Source organism: Triturus cristatus, chromosome 4_2 (assembly GCF_964204655.1).
Source record: "Triturus cristatus chromosome 4_2, aTriCri1.1, whole genome shotgun sequence".
Lineage (NCBI taxonomy): Eukaryota > Metazoa > Chordata > Amphibia > Caudata > Salamandridae > Triturus > Triturus cristatus.
This window is the reverse complement of record NC_140586.1, coordinates 187,167,605-187,180,237: the sequence shown is the minus strand read 5'-3', so window position 1 is coordinate 187,180,237 and position 12,633 is coordinate 187,167,605. Positions and strand designations below refer to the sequence as shown.

Below are 12,633 nucleotides of genomic sequence, written 5' to 3'. Positions count from 1 at the left end.
ATTCTGTGAACAGTAAAAGGAAGATTACAAATTATTCAACAGACAACCAGCCAAGTTCAAAATTTATATTTAGGGAAAGAAATGGGAGAGATCCCTCCCAGCACTAGGTTGATGTAACAGGAAAATATCTACCTTAGACGACTTCTGTGTCTGGAGGACACAAAGCTGACCACTGATGAGCTAACACCAGGTCCAGCAACGGAAATACAGAGCTGTCTTGTATAAGAACCAATCGATGCTCAAAGCAAAGGCTCTTGAAGCACACGTACACTAAGAAGAAGGGAGCTAAAGAAGAGGCTTTATATGATAGAGCAGCGTCCTATACAATGCGAAACAGGCCTCTGAGGAGAATGTAGCTGGAAGGGCAGCAGCGTTTCCAGGAAAACTTAGGCTGAAACTGTAAAACGCAAAGCAAGGTATAGTGGACCTCTTAGGAGGTGTAGATTATGTGCTAAATTTGAAAACGTAAACAAACATTCATTTGCACTACAGAATTTATAGTTCAGACACTAGGCTCAATGGCACACAGTCGGAAGATAAACTGAGGGACATTACAGGGTTAGACTCTGATTTCTGGCAAAGACATACATGGAAAGCCTTAATGAAACCAAAAGCAGGGTGCATTTGGAGGCCGAGAATAAAGTAAATCCTTCACAGAGGACAGGATTGGTGTCCAGAGGCTCAAGGATGGTAGGAGGGAAGATGGTAGGAGGAAGAGGGACAAAATCAGCAGTCTGTTTTCGTTAGACATGCATGACCGCATTAAAGGGAATTGCTCAAATGCACTCACTCCAGGCACGAACATAAAGCAGTAGAGAGGCGCAAGACCGCAAGGGCTTCGAGATCCACCTGCAAGATACATCTTTTGGGACTGCAGTAGCAGGTTGGGACTACTAAGGCAGAGAACCCGAGTTTTGAGTGAAGATGCCTGAAACAGGTAGCATATTGGGGATTAAAATTAATTTACGAATTATTGACTGTCAAGACAGCATGTAGACTCGCGAATGAAAACTCCAATCAATTGGCACTGAAGAGCGGTACGCACATGATGAGATGGTGTTTGAATGCCAGGCGGCATAGTGAGCAGACATTGTAATCATCATAAACATGTTCAGGGTGCACTCTGCACTGGTGGAGGGCATTTGAATGGTTGTTCTGAAATTAAATACTGGGACATAAACCACTCTCTTTATTCTTTTTCTCCCACTTCCTCATCCTACAGGTATTTACATAGGAGAGGATGACCCTTCGGTCCCCAAGAAGTTCCGAGGAATGGGGGTGCGCATTGAAGACGATGTACTGATCACTGAGGATACCCCACTAGTTCTATCTTCTGACTGCCCCAAAGAGATCTATGACCTGGAACAGATCTGTGCTCGAAGTCCGCGAGCCTGACATCACACTTTTGGTGAGGACTCTAGGTCCTGAACACAAGGGTGGGGGCAAGCAGAGCCCACCCATCCAACCCATGAACACAGTCAAGACAGAGAAATGTACTCTGATTCCTCTGACCACCATGTACAGACTTATTATATGTTTATATATTTCTATTTATCAAGTGTTTGTGCAAAATACTTGTCCCAGGAGCTTTGTTTACACTTGTGGGACAATGATGTTTAAATTCTGTCGCCCAAAATAACTCAGAGAGTACTCATGGGAGGTAGTATTTTTAGGCACTGACTCTAATGTTTAGTGCCTTTACTGCAAGCCCTGCCTCTTCCTCCCTGGACTGACAGACAGACGTGGTGAACACAGGCAGCTGAGAGTTTTTATCTATAAACATTTGCAGTGTTTGGACTGTTCACAAACTGATAATAAAGGTGCCTGTTTGATATTGAAGCAGCTTTGTCTACTTGAGCAGGATGGTGTGACCTCTGCAAAGCAAAACCAAAGGGAATGATGGGCAGAGTGTTGACCAATGCAAGCACTCACCCCCAGTCAACTGATCTGGGTTTAATCCATCATCATTCTTTAGCTCACTCCGCCGATGATGGATTAAACCAAGATCAGTTGACTGGGGGTGAGTGCTTGCAATGTTCAACACTCCGTCCATCATCCCCTTTGGTTTTGCTGTGACCTCTGCAAAGGTCACAGTTTTTTACTTTAAATGTTGCTTTGGGGTGCAAATGGCCTGGGCCCCCATCTTCCACATGTTGAAAGTACAGCATGGTCCCTGTTGGATGTTCATTATACTGCGTGGATAATGCTGAAGTATTGTGCTTGTCCTCAGATAGAGAGTTACATCACCCTCTATCCAGGTGGCCTGAGGCACAAGTTTGGGTCTCAGTGAGCTAGGCTGCACCAACTGGTGCATGATTTCTTTCATCTGTTACCTGCCACAAGAAGTGGGTAACAATGAAACCTTTGAGGAAGTTAACTGTTCCCTTAACACAAGAGTGTTCGCCGTGGCTATATGTGGTCTTGGCCATGGTAGGTTTTCAGGATGTTCTGCATATTAGAAAAGTGAGTTAATAAACGTTTTGAAGCTTACAATTGAATAACGAAATGTCTGAAAATCCTTAGTGTAGGAAAGTGGATTATGATGTGGGGTGGTCACGTGTCCACTTCAAAGGATAAGGCCACCACCTGCTGAAGGTCCAAACAAATTAAATAAAATGAACCTGAGTTCAGTCCTGGGTAATGTGAGACAAGGCAGTCATGCTTAAATCAAAGGCAGTGTCTTAAGTATTTAAACCCAATAAAATTCCACCACCAATTTTATTTGTGTTGTGCCCCTATAGCCATACAGAAGGTCATCCACCTGACCCGTGGTGTCCACTTTTTTGTTTTGGGTATAAAAGGGAGCAGGTCCAGTCCTTCAGGGCTTCTCTCAGGTCCCGTGCCCTCTTTTGTATCTTCTACAGGTCTAGTGAGTGTTCTGTGGAGGTGTCTTGTGGTGTCACATTTTTGATTGGCACCAGCTAGGAGTCGATTGCTGGACATTCGCTAATCAATGGAGTACATTTTTCTTGGAGCAACACAATTCACTTTTTCAGCATTTTCTGTTTGTCCTACTGTATTCATTCTCACAGTGCCTATCACTCTCAAATTCCAAGATGGGGAAACCCTTCTCTACTCATGCAAAGGTGTGACCAGGGTAGTGAGCAGTCCCCTCCTCTGTAGTCACTTGAAACCGGTTCTGGGGGTAGCATTCCTGTCACTAAGTTTGCTGTCAGCATGTCTAGAGGGACAAAAGCTGTCACCTTTCCAAGTGTCACCTTACATCTGCTTGTGCCAGGGCGGACCCCTTTGAAGTTCATTAAGTTTCTGGGCCAGCCACACTGGTCTTCCTTCCAGGAAAAGAAAACACCTCCCCACTCCCAGACCACTGTCACTGCTGCTGTGGGAGCTATTTTCACACCTCTTTCACACCTAATTCAGGCGAAATACAAGGTGAACAGTTGCCGCAGAGCTAGTGAAAAGTGGCATGATTCATCTTCAGGAATGGTAAAGGTAGCTTTCTAAAAGTTACATTTCCAATGTATTTAATAAAAATCCAACTTCATAATTAGATTGGATTTTATTGAATATAAAAATAAGCCTTTGAATGTCGACTGTAGCGGGGCAAAAGTTATAGATGAAGGAGTATAATCTACACTTAGCTTTTTCTTATGTGCCGTCTACAGCCGGACCAATGCCAATGTTGTTTTAGATCTAGTCATTGGGAAAACATGCCATTTAAAAAATCAAAAGACATGTTCCACTCATAAATATTATCCACCATGCCTTGTGGACAGCAAGGTGCACTGGGGGAGGGGGCTTATTTAATATTTGAAGTCAGATTTTTCTACCTGTCAAAAGCGTGATTTTGGCAGGTCTGTCCATCAGGGTTCAAGCTTCTGCCGTCAGGCTACACTAGTTAGGCCTGAAGCCTTGTTTTCACTGCCACTATAGCATATTGCACAATAGGTGCTGCAGTTCACAAGTATCTACAGCTGTAAATAGCCTATAATTAGATAATTCACACATGTATTGAAGAGCTATTTTTAATAGTTTATATGTGCCTAATATTTAGACATTTTCAATGGCTCGATTGGTCAATAAATGTTTGAATAGAAAAATTGTAAACAATAGATGTACATGTGCAAAAAATATAGTCAATATGCTGTAAACAAAACAACAGAATCAATCAAAATGGGGTACATTCACTATCCACGTACATACACTAGTTTATACATAAGTTACAAAAATGTAGGTCACTTGAAGTTGTATACAACATGTGTATGATCATCCACTCATGTTGAGAAATAGTTAATGGAATCCAGCTCATTGGCTTTAAATTCATGTACGACTGAATTGCCTATAGTGTAAACGTTGACAACTAAATGATGCTAAGTTAAAAATAAAAGACAGTTTTTGTGTATGTCCGATATGAATGGTAAAATGGGCGGGAAAAAAGTACTACAAACTTGAGTAGCACTCGTGCAGCTCAAAGAAATATATTTGCAATGTATTGGCAGCAAATGTTGAAAAGTTTGATCTGTACATGCACAGCGTATTTAGAAGTTAGAGTAGTGGGTACTTGAGAAGGAAAACATGTACGACATACCCAAATAACCTAGGACCATTTTGATCACTCTTTTGAATAGATTACCAGGGATGTATTTCTGCACCATATACTCTAGCCGTATAGAGAAGTTAAGTGTGCCAATCAGATTTTAAGCAAATGTCAACACGTTTTAAGGGCCAGAGCACATACACAGTGTCCAAGTATTAGAGTTCAAGATTACCAGCAGGTGAGCACCAAAACATTTTTTAAACTTTGGGTAGCCACCCAAAAAGGGTCACTTTGCAGCAATTAATTTTGAAACAAAAGATCGAGTGTTTAAGTAATGGGGTGGGCACTAGAGCTAGGGTACTGAACTGAAAGGGAACCACTGAAAGAATAAGAAGGGCAACGTGTCAAACGTTTAGCATTCAAACTTAATGCAAAATAGATAGTATTAAAGTTCCGAGTAAAACTTGGAAACTAAGAGTAACACTTAGAAACATAGTTTCAAAATCCTACCATTTCAAACTTGAAATTGTGAAAATTCAGCCATTATGTATCTAGATGATATCACTTTATAAATACTAAACCTAAAGTATAACCACTTTCATAGACATTTATTATCCTGAATATCTTGCACTTGTGGACCACCTTTGAATATTACCGGGGGGGGGGGGGGGGATCACTGCATTTGGTATTATAACAGGGCACACAGGAAGCCTGCAAGGACCAGAAATGGACACACACATGGGCTAGCTCTTTGAAGAACCATGCTTAAGACACATTTTGAACATTATTGCATTCACACCCAAGAAAACTACAAGGTGTCAAACATTTCTCCCTCTTGTGCAACTATCCTCCCCCACCCCCCAAGCTGAGTTGCCTGCCACGCCTCCAAGCTTGTCTGTAAAAGGAAATATTTTGCTAGGATGTGGCTAAAAAGCCGATTTTAAGGGTTTTTGTTTCAATACCTGCATTTCACATATTGCGTGAAAGCACAAGTTTTGGCACACAAGATTTCATGGTGTTGGATGATGCACCCACTCAGCCGGTGTCTGAGGCATGTGGTGTACTTACTATGACACTTCTCCTGGAGGCCCATACACCTGCTCCCTGTGCTAGTGCAAAGGAGCAAGTTGCTCAATCCTGTGGAATGTAAATTAGGCCTTGGGAAGCATTTCCCTTTATATTCTGACGCTTTTTTATTTTTAAATTCTATTCAGAGTTTTATGAGTGAAAAGCATTTGATTTAAAAAACGACGCCATTAATAAAAATGTAAAACATTGAATTCAATGTACGGTTTTGAGACACCATAAGATATGTTTTTACTTTTCCTCCAGTATTTGAACATGTTTTTTCCTTTTTCTTTTACTTCTTTTAAAGAATATTTTACAGACAAACACTGGCAAAGTCAACAGCTCATCACCTGCATTATAAATAGAGCTTCCAGTTTTATGGTATTTATTTTTTTAACATTTCCGTCTGTATTTATCCACATTTATTTTTGGGCCATCTTATTGGTATTTGTCCATATTTTTTTATTTGTTTTTTGAACAGATGAGGTGATAACTAAGATTTTTCTGCATTTATTTAACAGATAATCATGCTCACATACTTTGATGCCTGTCGGGTTTTTTAGCACATTACACAGCCCAAAATAATAAACCTACGTGAAAAAATAACATAATAGCACAAATGCATGTTGAGCTATGTAGTAATTTAAGCAAATCTTAATCAGTTTTGTAACTCCCCATGCTGCAAGTATGTAAATCAATTGGCCCGAAAGTCATTAATCTCAGCATGGAGAGTCACTCAAAATAAGCCAAATTGTCTGTATTTTTCTGCCTTTAAAGATAAATACAGACAGGAAACACAAGGTTTTTGTCTGTATTTATCTGTAAAAATGGGGAGCCCTAATTATAAAGACAAGACCTGTTATCTTTGACAATGCTTGTTTGCTGTTGTGATGTTTCGAGTCAGACTGCAGCAATAAGAATTTGGTCCCTTTGTGGAGGAGTGATTTTGCACCGTAGCTTTTTGCAGCACTCTCTGTTCGCCTTGCAGGAAGCTGAAATAGCCTTGAAATTATTAGCATTGGTCGAGGCATTCTGAGCAATAATTGTGATTCCACAGTACCATGCAATCTGAAGGATCTTTGTGTCTGAAACTGTGGTATCTTGGAATTCTACCGGGGTTCGTAGTCGATTCTGGTGATCGGTTCCCACAAAAGCTATAAAGTATTGGAGATGTTACCAGCTGGCTTCTCCTGTTTTCATATAGTAAAATGGTGTGCTCTATAGACCAGACACACATTGTCCTCTTGACAACCCCTATGACTTTTTAGTTACAAGCTTTAATAATATTTTCAAGGGATTCCGTTTTTTTCATTCAAATGTGTATTATAATGTCAGTGAGCATTGATAGATGACATTCAAAGTCCTATCCATGTTTGTAAATGAAAACATCCTTGACACTTTTTGGAATTGCAATAGCTTTTCAGCAGGTAAGAACTTCTACAAAGGGAACGTAAATGGATTCTAAGGACCATGTCAATTTAACCAGTCGCCTCATTTTCCCCTGCAGTACGACAGTGGGTGCTAGAAGTGGTTTACTCCACCATAAAGCGAACCTTTTCGGGTTGTGAAAGCCCACCTGACTTCAAAAGAATCTGTTAACCAATAGGAGAAATATTTCTACCCTTTTTATTTAGCGTCCTGTATTACAATACTGTGAGATCATTGAAGATGTTATTTTCAGTGCTCCTAGATACTTCATAGAAATGTGTACAATAGAGAAATGCAATAAGCATAATTGTGAGAAAATACCTCTGTTGCATGGTCTTCTCCATTTTGTTTGCTGTATTACTGGTTTTTAGACTGCACACTAGAACACTGACTGTCAGTGCCCAGTGTATGTGCTCTGACCCCTAAAACATATAAAAAGAGGATAATCCTGTTTGACTTATTTAACTTTTCTATGTGGTGTATAAATGCACCCATGTTATCAAAAGTTAAATGTTGTCTGTGGACTACAGCACGTAGTGTGCCACCCACTGGTGTGACAAAATAAACCATGGCTTCAGGCTTACCATTGTAGCCTGGCTGCTGCATTGGAAAACCTGCAGCGCGACCTGTTAAAATAACACTTAACAAGTATGAACTCCCTTTTAAATATTAATGTCAGCCCTATGTACGTCTTGAGACCCACAAGGTAAGGTGCATGGTATTTAAAAGTGGCACATGAAAAATATTATTGTTACCATGTCCCTATAGTGACAAGATCCAAAAGCTACTTTCACTGTGGCAGGCCCAGTAGTCTATACAGAAAGCCAGAGTACAGATTAAACTATTAATACTGCTATTTCGGAAATGAGACAATTTAGAGGAAAAGAATACCTCTATTTTTAATAGTGCTTAAAAATCCAATGCATTGGTGAAGTTGGATTTGTTATAAATATTAAGGTAATGTAACCTTAAGAAAGTTACGTTTTCTTTCCTGTAGTTCCTGGGGGCTGATTTGCATTACATCTCTAGCCTCTCCCAGGCTGTTTTCCATCTGCAAAGAGTTGTGAAAAATCCTCCCAGGAGGGAACAAGAGGCTGATCTTAATGGGCAGAGATGACTATGAACTCCACAGATGTTGCAGGGTGGGGATGTTGGCGTCCTGGTATACCACAGTGTCAAATCTTGCTTGACAGGTCTGTTGAGCCATATGTAACACTACTGGGGGCACACTTGATATTGAGGGATCTGGATGCCAAGAGAATTCTTGTGTGTCCTTTGTCTGGTTGCTGATGGGTCCTGCTTTCATCCTAAGAGGTATCTTGCTCTAGGTTTGTTCGGGGGTACAGTGCCTGCTTCAAACTGGATTTTAGTGTTAGATGTGGGAGGACACTGGTAATATCCCTATGACACTGCCACACACAGATTGAGCCCCAGGAGCCCAAGTTTGGCATGGCCTAAGACGTTTCTTGAAAGTGTCCTGGAATATGGCATTTTGGGCCTGTTTGCAGTAAGGCAAACAGGAACTACTAAAAAATTGGGTAGGGTTGCTCCCGGGAACCTTTGCCCCAGTGGTTAGGGCGTAATTAGGAGTTTCCTCACCCACTAGCTGGTACCCCAAGGCACCTTTCTCAGAACACAGCTGGACTTGCAAAAGGATACCAGGCAGACTGAACCTGCTGCACTTGGCATCTGTGACCTGTGAGATAGAACCAAAGAGGTAGGACCCCCTTTCACTTGAAATCCAAGGACAGAAAGATCTCCAAGCATCATAAACCTGATCCCTTGGGTAGCTCCAGGATCATAGAAAACATAAAAGGACATTTCTGAGAAGAACCCCAGCTGACCAGTGGCAACTGGACCTTAACTGGGACTTTGGTGTTGCCCTCTGTCTAACATACTAAGCGTTCTAAGTGCCTCCCCCTCCGATCTTGGGGGCCCTCGCAGTGTACTCATGTGGTTGTTTAGGCACCAAAAAAAGTTTGGGCCTATTTTAAAACTTTTGCTCTAGAGCTAAGTGGTCCGACTGCAAAACGTATCAATCAGACAGTCAGTTCAATGGGATTGGATTGAATTTTAGGTTTGTCCCATGTGGAGAAGGTTTTTGCTCAGAAAAACAACAAAGTCCCTTTTCAGATTGGGGCTTCTAAACTTTTTTGAACGTCCATTAATCCAGGCAGTAATAGGGCCAATCTACTTGCTATATCTGACCCCACCCTCCATCGTGACCGGTCCCAAATTGCACCTAGATCTCGGTCTACTGTGACTAATGTTTGCTAATGGTGCTTTGCGCTTTCTGGTGCTAATTTTCCTTAACTCTTTAAAAAAAACATATCTCTGTTTCCAGTTATTGGATATTTGTCGTTGTGCATATTAAACTTTTCTCTATATAAATTAGTATGGGATTTTTGTTGTGTTTCGAACATCTGAACTGTTTTGCTACTTCTAAATGCTTTACACATTTTCTTTGAGTTAAACCAGTCTGCCCTGTGTCATAATTACCATGGGTTGAGTCCAGATTTAAATGACACAACCCTTTAACTGAACCAAACACATCAGTGACTTTATTACTTGTGGTGGACTATCATTCACCTTCACTTTCTCACAAAACCATAACCATGTGTCATTTAATTGTAAAAGAACATAAAGTGCCTATAATCTTTAATGTCCAAAATATTGTGAAATATTACCAAAACCTCTAAAAAACAGAACTTCAAGAACATTCACTGAAACACAGGTGGTTTTGTTTCATTCATTCCATAAGGAAGCTCAGTCTGCAGTTTCTGTCCACCAGCTTTTTCCTGTGTAAACGTTTACAGGAGGAGTCCCCTTGATTTGATGATCTAACAACTTCTCAGATCTGTGTATGTATTCTTACATTGTATCCTGCTTCCATATGTCTCATTACATTGATCGTCATCTTTTTTGTGAATACATGATTTGAGTCTGGTTATCATTGTTTTCAACATATAGGATGTTTGTTATATATCCCTTTCCATGAGGGATACTGCGGGAAAAAGTGGAAAGGGACCTCTCCACTTTTGTGGCACAAGTAGCATAATGTTTTGTACCAAACTCCTTTCTCACAATTGGATGATGTAATTGAGTGCCCCATTCTGTGAAGGGATCTTATTATGAGAACAGGTAAGCTGCTGTACGATCGAAAAGGATGGTTGCCATTCAAATTGGCTAGGGGGCTTGAATTAATTGAAGGTAATAGAATGAAATGGTCTGTCATATTGCGTTATCCTGCCTTGTTTTGTAACACTAAAATGTTTGTGCCAAGAAGTGAATGGCTTCATCTCTGGCCACATGAGCACCACGTAACAGTCATGTATTGTAGTTGCATGAACATAGCACTTCATTCCCAACCAGGTGCCGAGAAGGACAAGTAGCACGCTAATCATGAGAGTGCTATGGATTGAAGAGTCTGCGTGTATGTAGGTAGATAGGAAAGTGTCCCTTTTTGTCATGGTCACCCCCACTTTTTGCCATTGGTACTGATGTTTTTTTGACTGGTGTGCACTGGGTCCCTACTAACCAGGCCCCAATGCCAGTGCTCTCTCACTAAAAACAAGGTAAAATTGTCTAATTGGCACACACTTTAACACTCCTGTAAGTCCCTAGTAAGGTGTACCCCTAATACCTAGGGCATGGGTATTAAAGAGGCTCCCTAAGGGCTGAAGCATGTATTATGCCACCCTGGGCTACCCCCTACAAATTGCATATAGGCCTCCATTGCAGGCTGCGTGTCATGGTGTAAACCATAAGAAAACATGACATGGAACACTCGTGTGCCATGCCAAGGTCACTGCATGTAATATCTGTAAGTCACCCCTACAGCAGGCCTTGTAGCCCTCAGGCAGCATGCATTATATTACATGTGAAGGCATATCTGCATTAGCAGGTATGCCGCTGTGCTGTCTAGTTCAATTACTAGAGAGTACAAGTGCACAGGGATGCCATTTTAAATATATGTACTGGGCACTGGCCATTACGAGTTCCCCAGCTACATGATAGCTTCACTGAAACCTATGGTGTTTGGTATCAAACATCTTGCCTTTATCCATCTGTGCCCTTGCCAGTACTAGATTGTTCTTAGTGGGCTGACTGGTATAGTCCAGCCTGCCACCATAGATAAGTTTCTGACTTCCTGTAGGTGAGAGCCCTCACTCTCTGAGGTCAGAAACAATACGTGCTCCGGAGGAAGGATTTCAAACCTCCTCCAGCAGGATGGCTAATGATTTGGCATTTCAAGGCAAGGGGATTTTAAAGCCACTGCTGCCTTTGACATGCGACCCCGTATTCTCCCAGACCTGGGAGATGCCACTCCATGCCCTAAGGCCCATTCGGCACCAGGACAAAATGGGATATTAGCTATTCAATTCGGCGTGTTGCGCCACCGGGCTAGTCACACCCCTAAGGTGGGTTACTTGATGTGCTTAACTAACGAAAGTTTCCATCATCTTGTTTTTGGTGTAATTAGGAACTCTGGGACAGGGTTATGCCTACATCCCACAGAAAGTGGTCATTTAGAGGGTGTAGAGACCCCAGAAGTAAGTAGTTAATTGGCTACTACCCTTCACTCCCCTTAACTCCCTTAAATTGAGCATTTAGGTGGTACCCTGACACCAGGAACTCAGCTTCTTCTACCTGAAAGAAGGACAAAGAAGAGCTGAAGATGTAAGAATTGTGGACCAGTCCCTAACTTGGCGAAAACCTCTGCTCTCCCAACAATCACTGACCCAACTTGTCCAGGAGTGGAACAGCCTCCCCAAACCCTTGGAGGTCTGCTCTGCACTTTCTCAGCCCAGCAACATCTCCCTTGGACTGGAGTAGTCCCTGCCCTGCACCAGCAGGTACCGACTGCAGCTGCCCAGTCCACTGTTCTGTTGATCCCCGGGCCCAGTGACGGAACAGCACCCCAAAACGTAGTCTTCATTGCTGCATGAGGTCAGATCTATCTCCCTACCAAGTTTTGAGACAACAGGACACCCAGAACCTGCCCAGCACGAATACCTGAGGTACTGGAGCCAGTTGCAAGCACCAAGGCTTGTCTGTGTTCAGTTGGAACACCACTGCTATCAAAACTAACCTCCACATCAAGGGACTCTGTAAGAGGCCAGCTTCACACCAGGAGTGGCCCTGCTGTGTTTCTTTTTCCTCTTCTGCAGGTACACCAAGAACCGTGAGAGCCTCTAACTCACTGACCCACCTGACAAAACACTTCTGCACCCAAGCTCCCCAGCCCGGGCTCACGTAAACTGACAGTGTCCCTGTGGCCCTGAGATCCTCAAGAGCTGAGACCCCTTTGGATTCTGCAGGACTGGTCACCCAGTCCCCTCTTACAGCCTTTTCCTTACAGGTACTTTTCCCATTTACTTTAAAAAGTAGCATTTGAGGCTACCGCTACGTTAAGCACCTCTGCACCAGGACACCCCTGGACAGGTAAACTTGAACTGTTGGTGCTTTCTTGGACCTTACTTACCTTAAGCCTAGAAGAACAGTCCTGTAAGTCGTCTGCAAGTTTACCTATGCAGTGTATGTTTTTCCCATACGATAAAATTATCATTGTTCGAGGCTCATGCCTCAAATCTGACAGGTGTCATTTTCTACTGTTTTTACTGTAAAATGTAATAACG

At 42.1% G+C, this 12,633-nt stretch overlaps 1 protein-coding gene across 3 annotated transcripts in view; it reads left to right on the top strand.

The window, feature by feature from the left end:
- Positions 1 to 1,839, top strand: part of XPNPEP3 (X-prolyl aminopeptidase 3) — a 242,456-nt gene extending 240,617 nt beyond the window's left edge. For all 3 annotated transcript variants that reach the window (XM_085601057.1, XM_085601058.1, XM_085601055.1), the window contains one exon: positions 1,223 to 1,839. In XM_085601057.1, the coding sequence (XP_085457183.1) occupies positions 1,223 to 1,395 (173 nt within the window). In that variant the 3' untranslated portion in view covers positions 1,396 to 1,839. The remainder of the gene's footprint in view (positions 1 to 1,222) is intronic.
- Positions 1,840 to 12,633: the final 10,794 nt, after the last annotated feature.